Raw genomic sequence first — 17,101 nt, forward strand, 5'->3', positions numbered from 1 at the left:
TAATAAATATTAGCATTTTATTAGTAAATAATTTTGCAGACCATAAAGGGATATGAAAATGATGGTTATTAATATTACTAATAATTACTTGTTTTGTCTATGCTATGTACTTATCCTACCTATTATAATATAAATAAGCTCTTTGAGATAGGAATTATTTCATTGCTTGCATTTGTATTCACAGCAATTAGAGCAGTGCTTGGCACACAGTAGGTGCTTAATAAATGCCTGCTGATTTGACTGACTGAACAAATAGTAACACAAGAGGAGGTCTACTGTGTAGCTTTCAGGGAACTAAGGTTGGCCTTGTGATGTTTAACATTTTAATCAATGACTTGAAGACAAGGATGGTAATCTATCAAAGTTGCAAATGATACAAAGCTTGGAAGGAAAGTTAACATGCTGGGTATTAAAATAATGATCTGAAAATTTTTATTGGCTAGAATGATGGCTTCAGTTAAATAAGATGAAATTTAGTAGGGATGAATGTAAAGTCTTACACTTGAGTTAAAAAAATTAGCTAGGGTAAAGGAAGACTTGGGTGGGAGGACCTATTAGCAGGCTTCAAGGATCTGCCATGTGGAAGAGAACTTGCAATTATTCTGTTGGCCTCAGGATATGGGAGCAGGAACAACAAGTAGAATTTTCAGGGAAACAATTATGCTTATTTTCCTTTGCATTTATTTCAACGAAACAAGTAACTACTCCAAGGACAGGCATATCACCACCTGCTGCTGATTCAAGCACTGATGCTACTGCCCTTAAGCTCCTTTCCCTTCAGATTGGAAGACTGGTGAGTACCAAATTCCTCCCAATGCCTTCCTTGAGAGTGGGCAGAACCTGGACTCTGTCAGTTCGCTCCATTCTGTACCTGTTACTTTGCCAGGTTTTGTATCCCTAGAACAAGATCCTTCCCTCCCCCCTTACCATTGGTTTTTCATTTCCCTTCCTCCCTCTCCCCCCTTTTTTTGTATCATTTTATGTATTGTCTCCCTTTTAATTTGTAAACTCACCGAGGACAGATTATCTTTCTTTTTTCTTTTTTCCTTCCTTTCTTTATCTTCCTTCATTTCTCTTTGTTTGTTTCTTATTGTATTCCCAGAATTTAGTACAATGCCTGACACATATTCGGCAATTAATATTAATTAGATTGTAAGCAGATTTAGGCTTAATGTAAGGAATAACTTCAACAACAGCAACAACAACTCAGAGCTGTCCAGAAGTGAAATGGACAGTCTTGGGAGGTACTAGACTTTCTTCACTTGAGGGAAGACTTCTAGAAAAGGCTTTTAAATAATCACAAGTGCCAGGGATGCTGTTGAAGCAGTTTTTGGTCAGATATGGATTGTACTCTGAAGTCTATGTGATTCAATAGAACAGAGTTAGGTGTGGTAACATAGCTCTAATCCTAACTACTGGGGAGGCTGAGGCTGATTGATTTCTGAAACTTCAGAGTTCTGAGTTGGTATGGGTTATACTGATCAGCTTTCTGCATTAAATTAGGCAATAATATTTGATGAGCTTCTAGAGGGGTCTGTGTGTGTGTGTGTGTGTGTGTGTGTGTGTGTGTGTGTGTGTGTGTGTGTGTTTGTGCATCAGGTTGCTTAAAGAAGGAAGAACTAGCCCAGATTGGAAAGGGAAAAGGCTAAAGCTTTCATGATGATAAGTAGTAGGACATTGGGTCCATAAGTGGCTCCAGCATTCCAGCCTAGACACGATGCTGAGAGCCAGTTTTAAAAATAAAATGATTGTAGAATATTGGGTGTCAGAGTCAGAAAATGCTTCATAGTCATCTAATGTAACCCTACAACATGCTCAAGTCCCATTTGTAAAGCTTCTTGAGACAAATAATCATCTATTGTCTGCTTGAAAATCTCCATAAGGGATAACTCAGTATTCTCAGGGGGCAGCACACTCCATTTCTAGAGAGCTCAAATTATTAAGAAGTTCATTATTTTGTGGGACTTAAAAAAAGGCTCTATGTAATCATCACTTATTAATGCTTGTTCTCCCCTCTAGGACCAAGCAAAAAATGATCTCCACAGGATAATCCTTCAAATATACTCAGATATAATGTCTAAGGTCCCTGCTCAACCCTTCTTCTCATCTCCAGCTGAAATATCCCCACTTAAATGTATTATTGTCTAACCTATATCTCTTCATCTCATCCAAAAGAATATTGAGTTGTCAAATGGCTCATGAAAATTCAGAAACACTATCCCTACAGCACTGCTGGACAGTGCATTTTGAAGTTCTTCACAATAGGCCGAAATCTTTCTCCTTGTTAACTCTCACCTCACCCTCCCTCCCTCCCTGCCACTGATCCTATTTCTATATTCTAAGGGCCAATGGAAAAAACCCTGTTCTTTGTTCCTTTTGACCTTCAGATAATGGAAAACAGCTTGTCCTGGCAACTATACCAATTTTTTTCTTGGGAGATTAAAGGAAATAGATATCAAAAGTAGATGGAAGGAAGAGGGAACACAAAAGGGAAGATGCCTAGAATGTACATATGTCTGAAGCACCCTGGTGACGTGGAAAGAAAGCAAAAGAGGTCATAGGAAGACCTGGACTCTAGCTCTTGTTTTGCCAGTAACTCAGGGTATGTTCTGGATAAAGTTATTTCCCTTTTGTTATCTTAGTTCTCCATTTTTATTGCATAGGAGCTCTCAAAGACTCAAAGTAGTCAAACTATAAATCTAGAAAGACAGATGATAATAGGATTCATATTTCTTAAGTGGGGGTCCTATATTAAATAGGAGATAATTTATCATGAAGTTATGGGAAAATCTTGTTCTTAGGAGCAGCTAAGTGGCACAGTGGATTTAGCAATGGTGCTGGAGTCAGGAGTACCTGAGTTCAAATCCAGCCTCAGACACTTAATAATTGCCTAACTGTGTGACCTTGTACAAATCATTGAACCCCATTGCCTTAAATAAATAAAAAATTTTAAAAAGAAAATAAAATCTTGTTCTTAGAATATAGAGACTTTGGATCTTCTTTCTAGCTCCATCACTAACTCAATGTGTGACCTTAGGCAAGTCATTTCCCCATTCTGGTCTAACCTCTAGAAAAATCTATCCTCTGGATAGATTAGAGATTCTTAACCTTTATACTCTATGAACCCTTCTAAGAATAATATTTTTAAATCCATAAAATAAAATTCTTGTATTACCAAAGAAATAAATACATTGAAATAGTTATTAAAATACTTTAAACAATTCACAAACCCCAGATTAAGAACCCTAATTAGATGACTTTTATACCTCACTCTTCCCAAATTTTTAGTTCTATCTAGCCTTGAAATTTTGTGGTTCCATGAATCTAAAACCTAGTCAAGTTATGATATTCTAGGATTCTATTAATTTACATTGGAAATACTCCTAAACCCATCTCTGGTTCTTGAAGCAGACATTGGCATGGGTGGGGCAGTTTAGATGGGCCTAGGGAAGAATTTATAGACAAAATGTAATGGAACAGAGAAAAAAAGTGGGAATGGGAAGGGGTCTGAGGAGAGCAAACATCAAGGGTTTGTTACCTGTCCCAGAGAGCGGGGGAGGACTTGGCCAGCCTGCCCTGGAGAATTCGAGGCTGCCACAGACAAGCGGGTACCCAGGAATTGCGCACCCTGCAGTGTGAATAGAGGACAAACTGAGGCTCAGAAAGTAGAAGTGACCTTCTCAAGGTCACATAGCTAGTAAGCTTATTGAGCTAGTATTTGCCTTGGAATAAGACTAGTCATGAGTTGGTGAGAGCCCTGGCTGTGTTTTAGGTGTAGGACAATCATCTTAGGTTGTTCACCAAGGAATAGTATGGTGGTTTTGGCACAAGGCACTTGCTAAGATTCCTTAGAAATGCCTATTTCCACCCCAGTTCTCCTAACCCAAGCCTAGGCTTATTAGGGGACATAACTCTGTGAGACACTATCCCATAGGACGGTACATCAAAGCAGCACCAGGATCCAACACAGCCATGGGTGGCACCAGAAAACTCCACTCCCCCCCAAAAACGACAAGTTGAAAAAGGTATTTAAAAAGTAAAATCACCATTTTCCTGCAAAAGTTTAACTGATATTTGGCAGGCACTACAATGAGGAGGTCAAAAAGTATAAGCAAATACTTATGCCTGCCAATTATAGGCAGATGGCAGCTAAAGACAACACAAGTTTAGAATAAAACTGCATTTTTTATACTATAGAAAAGAATGGAAGGTTATTAATAGAATCTCCTCATAAAATAGTAAAAACCAGTGAGAAGCAAAAAGTTTTCAGAAAACATGACATTAGATCCAAATGAATCATACCATCCCAAGATAAAATCATTCATACATGAATTGGATAGGAAGTCTAACAAATAGATGCAAATTGGAACAATTTTGCGATGTTTTGCTTCATCAAGGAGAGTATAACCAGCACAATGGGATTCTAATACCTCTGGCCTTATTGTTGTGCTATATATTAGGAAATGGATGGTACCCAGAAATCAAATGGGGAAGATATTAACTGATTCAGGTAGTTACTGAATTAATCCATGCTTGAATCCATTTTTTTCCAATTTTGAAAAAAGTTTTTATTAATGTCTTTGTTTTGACATCATTGTAATCTTCCCTAGAATCTCTTCCCTTGCCCCTCTTAGAGAGTCATCTCATATAACAAATAATATTTTTAAAGACAACAAAGGAAATAATCAGCACAACTGAACGATTGAAAAATACATAAAAATGTGCAATATACACTTTTGTATCTCCTATCTCCGCAAAGGGGTGGATTAAGGGTATCCTCTCATATCTCTTCTTTCAAGTCATGCTTGATTGTGTTTTTTTCTATTTTAATATAATAAAACTTTAAATAGATAGAAGTATTTCATCTCTTGGAGTACAGAATAGGCAAAAGGCCAGCTTTCATCCTTGGGTTACTAGTTTTCTAATCCTTGGACTCTAGCTTATATTATAGTACACTTAGATGGTCTGTCCACAGAGCTATCACATCAATATAAATATTTAGGATAAGTAGTGAAAATGGACCATGAGCTGTGCCCAGAACTTCTTAATTTTTTAAAGTACTTTTTATTGGTGCCTTTGGCATTATTTCAATTATTTTGTGGAGGAAACACTGCTAATTTTGCATACTTCTATCATTGATCAAATTTTTTTTTAACAAAGGAAGATAATTAAATCAAAATAATGAAATCAGTAGTCACATTAGACAAAATATAGATTATTCTATCAAAGCAGTCTTTTGTCTCTCAGGGATGGGGAGGGATTCTTCTTTCACTATCTCTTCTCCAGGAGCATTGTTAGTTTCACATTTACTGTAGTTTTCTTTCTATGAACTTTTTCATTTATTTTTTAATCATTTTGTATATTGGTTCTGCTCATTTCATTCTGCATCAGTTCAAACAAATTGAGCTCAGAATTGAATAGGAGGAAGAAGACAAATGGATTGCTTTGAAAAATTGTTCTGTGATTTCAACAGTCCAAAGCAGTTTTCTGGCACTGAAATTCTTCTTTTTAACATGAAAGTTCTTCCAGTGATGCTGTGAAGTTATGTATTTCAGAATGTCACTACCTAAAAAGAATCAGAGTTCAGGTAACCTTTAGGGTAATGGAGAGATGTATGTTGGTTGCAAGTCAGCTGCAATATATTTCCAAAGATGCTTTGAATATAGGAAATATCATAAGGAAAAACATCAAGAAATATTTGATAAGAAAAGGAGGCTAAATAATCATGGAGGAAAAGCAAAGATAAAATAAGGACATCTTGATGCCCACAAAAAGGTAAAAAAAAATATGGAGAAAGAGAAGACTTGTCACACTATTGTAAATCCTTCATAGAAAATCTGTGGGACGATTGCATAAGAATCATATGTGATTCACTGAATAAAGCATTAATCTTGGATCTGAGTTCAAATGTGGCTCCAAACCCCTACTAGCTGTGTGACCCTGCACCAGTGACTAAACCCCTTATTTACCTCTTCCCAAAAAGAATCACATAAGGGTGAGCAGAAATGAATGGATTGTACTCTGTATCTTTGGAGGGAAAAACAGCATGGATGAGATTACAGCTTCATTAAACTTTTGAAGGAATTTTAGCTTATTTATTTTTAAGTTGGATCTTCTGTTCTTCCAGCAGTCATTCAAAATCCCAATTCCAATACTGATTGACAGGTTACATTTTTATCTATTCTGTTTTTCCAACAGACCCAACAATATCTTGTTCTGTATTGGTTCATCCATCCTTATGTGGTATTGTGGCTCTCCATTCCTGGGAGCTTATCATGATGTCAGACTTAGTGCAGACATCTGTTTGTCTTAGCCCTACTACATCTCAGAACTTCAAAATTCAAGTGATCTACCAGTTTTACCCTTCCCATCAGTAGAGACTGCAAGGTACACTACCACAGCTATTAAAGTATGAAAATATGTGGAGCGTTTTATGCTGGGCATTAGATAGAAAGGAACCTAAGGAGTAGGCAAATCATGATCCCTACTTTTAAGGAGCAGCAGAAATTGCATTCTTATCCAAAGATGGCTGAAGACTGTCATCAGAGAATACAGTTTTGCTCCAAATATTAATTATGTGTTTTAAGTTTGCAAACTTAAAGTTTGCAAAGCACTTCACATGCATTATCTTATATGATTTATCCTGTTACCCTTTCCCCAAGTGATCACCATCATCCCCTCCTTCAGAGGAATAGGATTCCATTAATCATGTGTTTGCTGTATTTTGTTATATATTTGACATTTAATGGCTGACACTCAAGTTTCTTAATTGGTTAAAAATTTTAAACTAAACCCATAGAGATGTACATGTAAAGGCACATAATTTATATAGGAACGTAATACATGAAGCATTATTGTGGCAGACTGAGTGGGCTATTATTCTCCTTATTCATGTCTTCTGTCCCCAACTATGTTGGGGACTAGTTCCAGGGGGTAGGAAATTGCCAATTCTCCCCTCCCCAGAGAGTCTCAGATGGCTGTGAAATGCAGTATATGGCTTGGAGTTGTTCTTTTCACTCAATCATTGGTGTCTGTCTGCCTTTCTGCCTAGGTCAGTTTTTGCCTTTCACTCTCCATCATCATCATCAGCAGCAATTACTTTGTTTTTCAAAGGACCAGGCTGGAGTTAAAGACACTGGGCTGGACAGGATTTTCCCCAGGAACCCAAGAAGACCGGAGATCAAATCCAGACTAAGATAATTAGTGGCTGTGTAACCCTGGGCAAGTCACTTAACTGTTTGCCTCAGTTTCCCCATCTGTAAAACAATAGGGAGAAGGAAATGGTAAGTCACTCCAGATTTTTTGCCAAGAAAGGGGCGAGTTGGCTGTGACTAAGACAACTGAGCAACAACAATAAAGTATAGAATTCTATAATTTTATAGTACCACTATTATATAACCTTGGACCAAATAATTTCCTCTTTCTAAAACCAGTTGATAACATACTGCAGAGGAAACTGGATTTGGGTTAAGAGGTCCTGGATTAAAATCATGATTTGCCTGTGTGATAGCAGACAAATCTCCTAACCTTTTTGGACCTGCTTCCATATCTATAATATGGAAAGGTTGGGCTAGATTCAGGCCCTCTAAAGTACATTTCAGTGCTAAATTTAGGATCCTATGATTTTAGTTTCCTCATTTGTGAAGTAAGGAGGTTAGACTAAATGACTACCTAGATAGTTCATGTCACACTGATTAGAAGGCTGGACTCAGAGTCAAGAACTGAATGCAAATTCAGTTTCAGACACTTGCAGAGGTGTGTAACCTTGGGCAAATCAATTAACTTCTACAGCCTCCATTTTCTCAGCTAAAGATAAATAAAATGGGAATCATTACAGCACATACCTCCAAGGGCTGTTCTGAGAAGAAAATAAGATATTTATAAAAGCATTTGTAAACCTTAAAGTGACATATAAAAGATAACTAGTATCATCCTCATCCTCATTCGTATCTCTATGAAGACTTCCAGCTCTGTGATTCTATTCCTAAGGAACTAGCCCATCTGTCAGCTTCCAGTTGGGGTCCATAACCTTTTTTGTATTGAACTGTTAAATTCAACTCCAGTAAGAAAACCAGGGAAACTCCTCAGAATGGATTATCCCAGACCATAGGTTGTCAGTATAATATATAAACCAGACATGACTCAGAATTTAATAAGCCTCCTGCTAGATATGATTCCCCCAAACTGTACAGAGCCATTGAAAATGTGGCAATCCTTCCTCAGGGGTAGCCCTGGAACGGATAGCCCAAATGAGTGCTCCCATTTCAACATTCTGAGTAACTCTGAAAAGTATCCAAACTGGGGACTGTGCCAGCTTTCAAATCACCACCTGAAATGGACCCATTTGACTTTCATCTCTTCTCTCTTTCCTTTCCCCAACTTCCACTCATATCATAAACATTATAAACTGCTAAAATAATTTTTAAAAAGGCACTAGCAGTTGCCAGATTCAGATTTTAGGTTAAAGAATTTCAGATTTGGATGGGACTCCCAAGGTTATTCAGACTAAATCTGAATAGGAATCCTTTTTTCAGTATCCCCTAAGTGGACTTGTAGGTTTATTATTATTTTTTTTGCAAGGCAATGGGGTTAAATGGCTTGCCCAAGGTCACACAGCTAGGTAATTATCAAGTGTCTGAACTTACATCTGAACTCAGGTACTCCTGAATCCAGGGCCGGTGCTCTATACACTGTGCCACCTAGCCGCCCCTGACTTGTAGGTTTTACCTCAACCCCTTCAGGGATGGGAAATCATTTCCAAAGCATTTCAGTTTGAGACAATTTTTAATTGTTGGCAAGCTTTTTGTTGGAAAAAACTTAAATTTATGTCTCTTGGATTTTTTGGCCCATGACTTTTCTATCCTTAATCCTTGTCTCTGTCCTATTCTATCCTTTATCAAGTCATTAGAACTTTATGGAGGGGGAAATGGAGAAGAAAAGAATTTGGAACTGAAAATAGAATAAAATTGAATTAAAATATGCAATACAAACCTAAACTATTATTATATCATTATAATAGCTTCCAAATCAATTCTTTTCCCCTTAATTCATTCTATTATACATTTTATTCAAGTTATTTTCCTGATGCTTTAACCAAGTAACTTCTGTGCTCAGAAATTCTACAGAGGATAAACTCAAACTCCTTAGCCTAACATTGAAGGCCATACAGATCATGGATGGACCACCATCCCAGGATCCTCTCTTCCCCTACTCCTCTCTTGTAAACTGCACATGAACCAAATAGGACTGGTTGACATTCCCAAAAACATTTCCTGCTGTCTCACTTTTGTGTCATTCTTCTTTCATCTTTTGTCTTTTGGTACATCATATTCCAAATCTTCCTTTCTTCTATTTGCTGTGCAATCTTGTATAATCCTGACTCTAGCTTCTTGGTATTTGATTCACTTATTTCAGGCTATTGGCAGTATTTTTTCTTTGCCTTGGAAGCTCAGGAGTTTGGTGAATCATGTTTTGAAGTGGGTTAAATTTAGGTTTCTTTCAGGTAGTCATCTGTGGATTCCCTTTTCACTTGGTTCCTTTGTAGTTGTCTTTTATGATTTCTTGAAATACGGTATTCAGGGTTGGGATTTTTGTTTGTTTGTTTTGTTTCATTATGAATTTTCAGCAAGGACAGTGGCTACTATTTTGTTTTATTGTGGAGTAAAGACCATTCTCAGAATGACAAGGCAGGTTGCTCTGTCAGTTGAGGGACAGCTCCATTGGAGGACTGACCCAATAACAAAAGAAAAGAGAAAACAAAGATTTTGTGGGGAGGGGAATGTGGTTTTGTTGGTAACAAGATAGCTTTTCTAGTTTAGAGTTTCCTAGGTTTTCAGAATTGGCTCACCTTGGGAGAGCTGAAAGGAAAAGAAAAAATAGTCTCTGAAGCCCCTAAGGGTCACCCAATGGTCATTTAGGTGGCTCCTAAAGTGGGTAACATTTTTCTGAGCCCAGAAAAGTGAAACAATTTATTGTCAATACAGAAAAATCAAACAAATTCCACTTACAGAGACAATGGGATAAAAAAATGCTTTCTGCTGCCTAGTTTCAAGCTTAAGGGAAGACAGTTTTCATAACTGGCAGTACTTAAATTGTTTTCTATGGTTTTTATTATGAACTTAAACATTGAAATCATTTCAACATGCAAAGAACAGAAAATATTATATATTATGAACTTTTATTATATATTTCAATTTGATATGATAACAAACCCTTCTGATTTATCTATGTTCTCTTTTGACCTTGCTTCTGATCTTTTAGGTATTTTTAAACATATTTTACTTAAGGAATTTTATTTCTTTTCTTTTTTTAAATTACTATCACTAACCAATTCTCTTCCATACCACTCTCCCTACCCCTTCTTCAATAACTTTCTTATTAAGTATAATATAAAGTATAGTCAAGTGAAATAAATCTATACATTGGACATGTTTGAAAATATATTCATCATCTTTTGCTGAGAGATAGAAAATACTTCATCACCAGGCTTCTGAAGTCATCATTACTTATCACATTGATCTTTCAAAGTTGATTTTCCTTTACATAATTATAGTCACTATATAGATTATTCTCCAGGCTCTGTTCATTTCATGTAGCATCAGTTCATGTTTGTCTTTTCATATTTTTCTGAATCCATCACACTCACCATTTCCTATAGTACAAGCACATTCCATTGCATTCACACATCATTATTGGTCTAGTCATTCTCTAATTGCCAGGCACCCACTAGTTTTCAGTTTTTTTCTAGAACAAGATATTGCCATCAATATTTTTGTACATATGAGCCATTTTCTTCTGCCTTTGACTCTCTGGGTTCTTAAATCATCTCTCCTTGTCCTGTTTTCCAGATCACTTATCTGCTACTTGAAACAATAAACAGCTTAGAACAGACACTGAAAAATCTCACAAGTTTTTTTCCCTCATGAACTCAAATGTCATTCTTTATCATTTGCTTGAACTCTTCCTTCATTTCTTTCAGTGGACCTTCCACTCACTCTTCAAGTCCTTGTGGCTAATCCATTTCCCCCTTTACTGGAGTTCTATTTATAATTAATATAGAATTATTTTCTTCTGGAATTTCATCTTGGGTTTTTTGTTTGTTTTTGCAAGGCAGTGGGGTTAAGTGATTTGCCCAAGGTCACACAGCTAGGTAATTATTAAGTATTTGAGACCCAATTTGAACTCAGGACTAACTTCAGGGCTCATGCTCTATCCAATGTGCTACATAGCTGCCCCATCTTGGGTTTCTTAACCCATATTCTTTCTTCACTGTAGTAGGACTTTTCTTTTGTAAGGTCATTTCTTCAGGCTCTCTACTAGGAATGACTGGCAAAGGTCATTTGGTATTTCTTGTCAACTTCTTTTGTCTCTGTAATTTTTGGGGTTATCACAATGGGATCTAGGTGGGAGTGGGGTCTGAAAACAGTCACAGTAAGCTCTCAATATTCAGCCTAGAGTAAGGCAGCCAGCAAAGTTGGATGAAAATAGCTTCTTGGTCATATAACCTTTTTTTTAGGTTTTTGCAAGGCAAATGGGGTTAAGTGGCTTGCCCAAGGCCACACAGCTAGGTAATTTTTAAGTGTCTGAGGCCAAATTTGAACTCAGGTACTCCTGACTCCAGGGCCAGTGCTCTATCCACTACGCCACCTAGCTGCCCCCGTATAACCTTTTTTGATACAGATAATATGGTAGAGATGGTGGTCCTAAGTGGGAAAGCTAAATATGCATCACTAATCTTTGTTTTCCATCTGTCCTTTAGGCTTGGTGAAGTAGCTGACCTGACAGCATGGTAGTCTGTAGGCTCTGTCCCATGACAAAACTGGTGGTGCCACCTCCTCTAGCAAGCACTCTTGGGTAGAGCTGCCTTATCTAAACTCTGCTCCCTCCTACAGTTCTTGAGACAGCTTCTTGCTCTTCTTGAAGCTTTTTGAGTGGGTAGGGCAGTCAGACAGGGAGCCCTCTGGGTTGTAGACCACAAAGTAGAGATCTTTACCTTTGCTTCTTTCCAAGGTTTGGGATCAGACTATGTAGTAGAAAACAGAACCCCTCTCAATTTGGACCTGGATTTTATAGTGTGAACTCTTCTTTTTGTACCTATATTTTGTGGTGGGGGGGTGTGTGTGAGAGAATTATTTAAGTCTGAGTCATCTATTCTTTTAAAAGTGCTTAAATCTGTTTCCCTGAATCCATGCCTGCCAAAATTCTCTGAGCCTAGAAAAGCCAAAACCTCTGTTAAAGTAGTTCTATAAGGTCTCCAATTGGCAAGAAGATGATTTTTGTATTCACGGAAGCTATGTTTGGGAAGCACAAATATGGGTCCAATAATGGAGTATGTATCTCTCTTCTGAGAAGTAGTCCTCTAAATGTGGAGGAATTCATTACTGGGGAATGGGCACCAGGGGATGACCAGCTTTGACCAATTTGACTCATCTAAGTAGCTATTAGTGTAGAATCAGTGATGAAGGAGGGAGGATGCCTCCAATGAATGGATTTTAGAACTGAAGTAAGTAAAGGGGTGAAAATGCAAGGGAAATCAACTAGCTTCATAATACATCATTTCACACTGCATCATTTCATCTTTTGTAGTATATTGCTAGAAAGTTTCGTGAAATTAATTACCCATAAGTAAGTTAAATTCCAAAGAAAAAACCAGGCCCTATTCCCAAGGAAGAGTGCAGTCTTAGAATAAAACCTGAATCAAAGGGATATAATAAGGTAGGCATTTTGGCAGGCACTTTGACCAGTTGAATGTTATCTCTTCGTCTGTGGGCCATAACTTGAACATCAATTCAGCTAACAAGGTCAGATTCCTGAGAGAGATGACAAAAGAGGAGAAGGAGAAGGATGGAGAAGAATATACTAATTCGAATTCTTCCACCACAAAATTCCTTCAAGGTGTAGTTGCTACCATACAAAGCCTCCAGGAGGCTGCCTCTCCAGTCCCCTCTGCTCTTTCTCTCCTCTGATGAGAGTCTTCAAGTTAGGACAAGATATTTCTGATGTGTGTGTGTGTGTGTGTGTGTGTGTGTGTGTGTGTGTGTGTGTGTGTGTGTGTGTGTGTATGTGTGTGTACCTTTTTCCCCCAATAAAATTGCAAACATCTCCAGGTCACAGATTATGGATAAATGTCTTCGATAACCCTCAGTACTCCTAGCACAAAGCTGACCAAACAAAACACTCTATAAACCCGAAAGACCTATGTAAATAGGAAATTTTATAATTAATGGTGCTCAATATAGACTTGTTGATTAATGCTGGTAATCACAGAGAATAGAATCACCATCTTCTCATGATTTTGGAGCAGGGGATGACCTAAACAACCCCTCTCCGCTCCCCCAACCCCCAGTTTGCTCCTTGAGTTCTGTTTTTCATCCATGAGATGAATGTCTTTCCCAAGTACAGTAGTTTCTGCAACTTGATTTCTCTACCTCTGTTATAGCCTGACTGCTAAAAGCATCACAATTGAACTTGTGGAGCAGAAAACTGCCTTGGAAATCTTCCAGCATCATGCTTCTGCTTCTGCCCACCCCCTTCTGGTTTTTATCTTTCCCTTGCAGGTGAGAGCTTGCCTGGCCCCTTTCATCAGGTTCAACTCATCCTCTTCCCTCAATAAAATTGGGAGGCTCTAGAAGTTTCAGGGTCTCATACTCCCATATTTCCCCTCCCCCAATAAAACCTCTTGGCTTCCCCTACCCTTGTCTTCACTGTCCCACATACTTGGAACTCGCTTTCTCCTCATCTTTGCTTCCTAGTTTCCTGGCTTTCTTCAAATCTCAGCTAAAGACTCATTTTCTGCAATAAGTCTTTTCACGTCCTCCTTCATCTGAGTACCTTCCTTCTGAGGCTATCCCCAGTTCATCTGGTATATATATCTTTTCTGCACATAAGTGTCTGCATGTTGTCACTTTTATTAAGCTGGGGAATTTGAGATCAGGGATTCATGCTTTTTTTTAGTCTTTCTTTGTATTTCAACCACTTAGGACAGTATCTAACACAGGGCAGGAACTTAATAAATGCTGATTGACTCTAATTCTCTCTCTTAAAGATCTATAAGTGCAATATATAGGATATATGTACTATATATCTTTATGCTACATAGGGAATGTATCTATATATGCTATATAGATATAATACACAGGATATATATATATACATATGTACTCTATATGCAGATATATAGTATATGTCCATATATTTAGTAAAAATGTATATACTATATATAGTATTTGTGCACATATGCTATATATACTATGTAGTAGGTAGGCATAACTACTACATAGTATATCTGTATATAGAAAATGTTATACAATATATTCAACATATGTATATGTACCTATATTACACTGTCCTCAAGGACAGAGACAGACAGAAAATGTATATGGTCACAATAAAAGTACAAAGTATTCTAAGGGCTATAAGAGAAGTACAAACAAAATGCTATGAGCAACAAAAGGGTAGAAAAATAATTTCTGGTTGGGGTGACATGGAGATTATGGGAGATCAGGGAAGAGTTATACAAAATAGGTAGGATTTCAACAGTTACAGTAGAAAGTATATGGGATATTTTAGGATTGGCAAATAGTTTCTTTTAGCTGAAACAAAAAGTTGTGGAAGAATCAGGTTAAATAAAATTGGGTACAAGGAATGGTTCAGGGGATTTGAAGGTCATGTCAGGAAATGACTGTGCTATTGAAAAACTCAAAAGGCATCAATAAAACTTTTTTAAAGAATAAAAAAATCTAAGCTGGGTCAATGAAAAATAAAAGAGACAGTTGCCAAGGTTGGCTTTGAACAAGTCACTTAATGTCCCTGTGTTCCAGGCTAGTCTCCAACTGAAGAGCTGTGTTTTGCATTAATGGAAGGAATTTCCATACTAGGAATGCCCTATGAATCCATATAATAGGAATTCCTATGAAATCATAGGTCTAGGCTGAATACAAAAAAATATTCATGATTTTTGAGAAGACAAAAGAAAGGTAGGTAGGATTCAGGTCATGAAAGATCTTGAATACAAAATTTAAGAAGCTCATTTTATCTTGTTGACCACAGCTGTGAACCACTGATGATTCATTAGGCAGAAAAATGAAAGCCTCTGATCTATTCTTTAGTAAGATGAATCCAGAAGAATGTGCCAGATAGTTTAGAGGGGAAAGGGATTAGAAAAGAAGAGGAAAGGAAGAGGAGGCAGAGAAAAGAGACAAGAGGAACTAGCAGTCTAACTGAGGAGACAGGACTAATAAATAGGAAAAAAGAGACATCACAAAGTTGTAGTGCCAAGAGGCAAAGAAGGGATGTAGACAATAACTGCTATGAGGTTTCAGAGAAGAAGTTTTCCATTGTAGATGTGAGCACTCCCAGTAGACTTCATGCAGGAGATGTGATTTGAGAGGGGGAACTGAACATTGCATAGGATTTGAGTCAATTTGGAGGGGAACCGTTATTTTGGATGGGTTAGATGGAATGGACAAAGGCTCAGAGACAATGTGCAAGAAGTGTTTGGGAAATGGTGATCTCCTGATCAGTGTAGATGGAGCAAAGGAATCACAGAACTTAGAGATGGAAAGGACCTTTGAGATCACCTCATCTGATCCCATTCATCTTACAAATGAGGAAACTGATTTGCTTGTGATCACATGGTTGGTAAGAAGTAGAATTAGGATTCAAATTCAGATTTTATAATTCCAAATTCACTCTTGACACCACAGACCAGCTGCCTTTTCCTAGAGGAGAAAAGGTTGGTAAGTCCATGGTATATGGTTTTCTTTGGAGGGGGCTGTATTCAGTTTAGACCCATGATTTCATAGGAATTCCTATTATATGGATTCATAGAGAATTCCTAGTATGGAAATTCCTTCCATTAATGTAAAACAGTTGGAGACTAGACTGGAACAGGGACATTTAAATGACTTGTTCTGCTAGAGGAGTCAATAATTAGACATGTTTAACTAGGATCCTAATCATTATGGTTCAAATTTCTGTAACTTTATAGAACACCCCTTCCAGTGAACCCTAAAGATTAGTGAGATTAGTAAGATTAGCAATATGGTGTTTATTCCCCACCCCCACTCTGCAAATGAGGAAGCTAACGATCTAAGAGACAAAGGGATTGACCTAATGCTACTTAGCCAATCAATGACAGGCGTGACTCAAATCTTCTGAATTTGCTAAGTTCTCACTTCATCATAGGGGCTATCAACCTAGGACAAGTAAAAACTACTTGAAAAGCTTAATTCACCCAAACCCACCTTTCTCTTAGTTCCCTGGCATTTTCAGTGAGTCTGACCCTGGTCTACTGTCTGCATATTTGTTATGAAAAGAGCTACTATTGGAACTAATCCTGCCCACATGATCATGGGGCTTGAGAGAACTAGTGATAAAATCTGAGTAGCCAAAGGATTTCTGATTTTCATAAGATGGATGCTATATGTATTAAAAACCAACATCTAGTCCAGTGAAGTAGAAGCAGGATTCTAAAATACTGAAGTTGGAGGGGAACTCAGAGATCATTTCATTCAATTCAGAAAGCATTAAAAAATACTGAGAAACCTACAATGTGAAAGATACTGTCCTAGGTACAAGGTGCTTTAATTGTTCTTTAGGATCTTCTATGGGGAAAGGGAAGAGATGTGTCATCTTGTCCAATCTCCTCTCCATCTCCCTCCTTTAATGAATGAGATCCAGAGTTTAAATGAACTATCCAGTCAAGCAGCAGTGAATGAAAGTTAGAGCTAAAACTTAGGAAATTTTTATTCAAGAAACTTTCATAACCTACTATGTGCAAAGGATCTGAAGATGAGTTTCAAGTCAGACTCAAAACATCGATTATGCTTCTCTTCTCAGATTCAGTTGTCTCCTCTTGGTAACCTTGGGAGTTTGCCAAATTGATGAAAGGAAAGCTGATTACTACCACAACATATGGAAGTGCCATGCCTATTCCATTTTCTACTGTCAATGAGTCATTCCCATAAGTGTGCCCTTGACACACACACACACACACACACACACACACACACACACACACACATATTCCCTATTTGGGGGCTGTTTCCAATCTGAAGCCAACTCTACAGTTCTAAAATGCCTTTATTTTACCCTGATCTTT

The 17,101-nt window shown here is 37.6% G+C and overlaps 1 protein-coding gene across 1 annotated transcript in view; it reads right to left on the minus strand.

The window, feature by feature from the left end:
- Nucleotides 1–17,101, minus strand: part of BEGAIN (brain enriched guanylate kinase associated) — a 250,111-nt gene that overhangs the window by 94,281 nt on the left and 138,729 nt on the right. Inside the window, exon 3 of the mRNA XM_074230925.1 lies at nt 3,539–3,628. Coding sequence (XP_074087026.1) covers nt 3,539–3,628 — 90 coding nt within the window. The remainder of the gene's footprint in view (nt 1–3,538; nt 3,629–17,101) is intronic.

The sequence above is a fragment of the Macrotis lagotis genome, chromosome 1, assembly GCF_037893015.1.
Source record: "Macrotis lagotis isolate mMagLag1 chromosome 1, bilby.v1.9.chrom.fasta, whole genome shotgun sequence".
NCBI classification, from domain to species: Eukaryota; Metazoa; Chordata; class Mammalia; order Peramelemorphia; family Peramelidae; genus Macrotis; species Macrotis lagotis.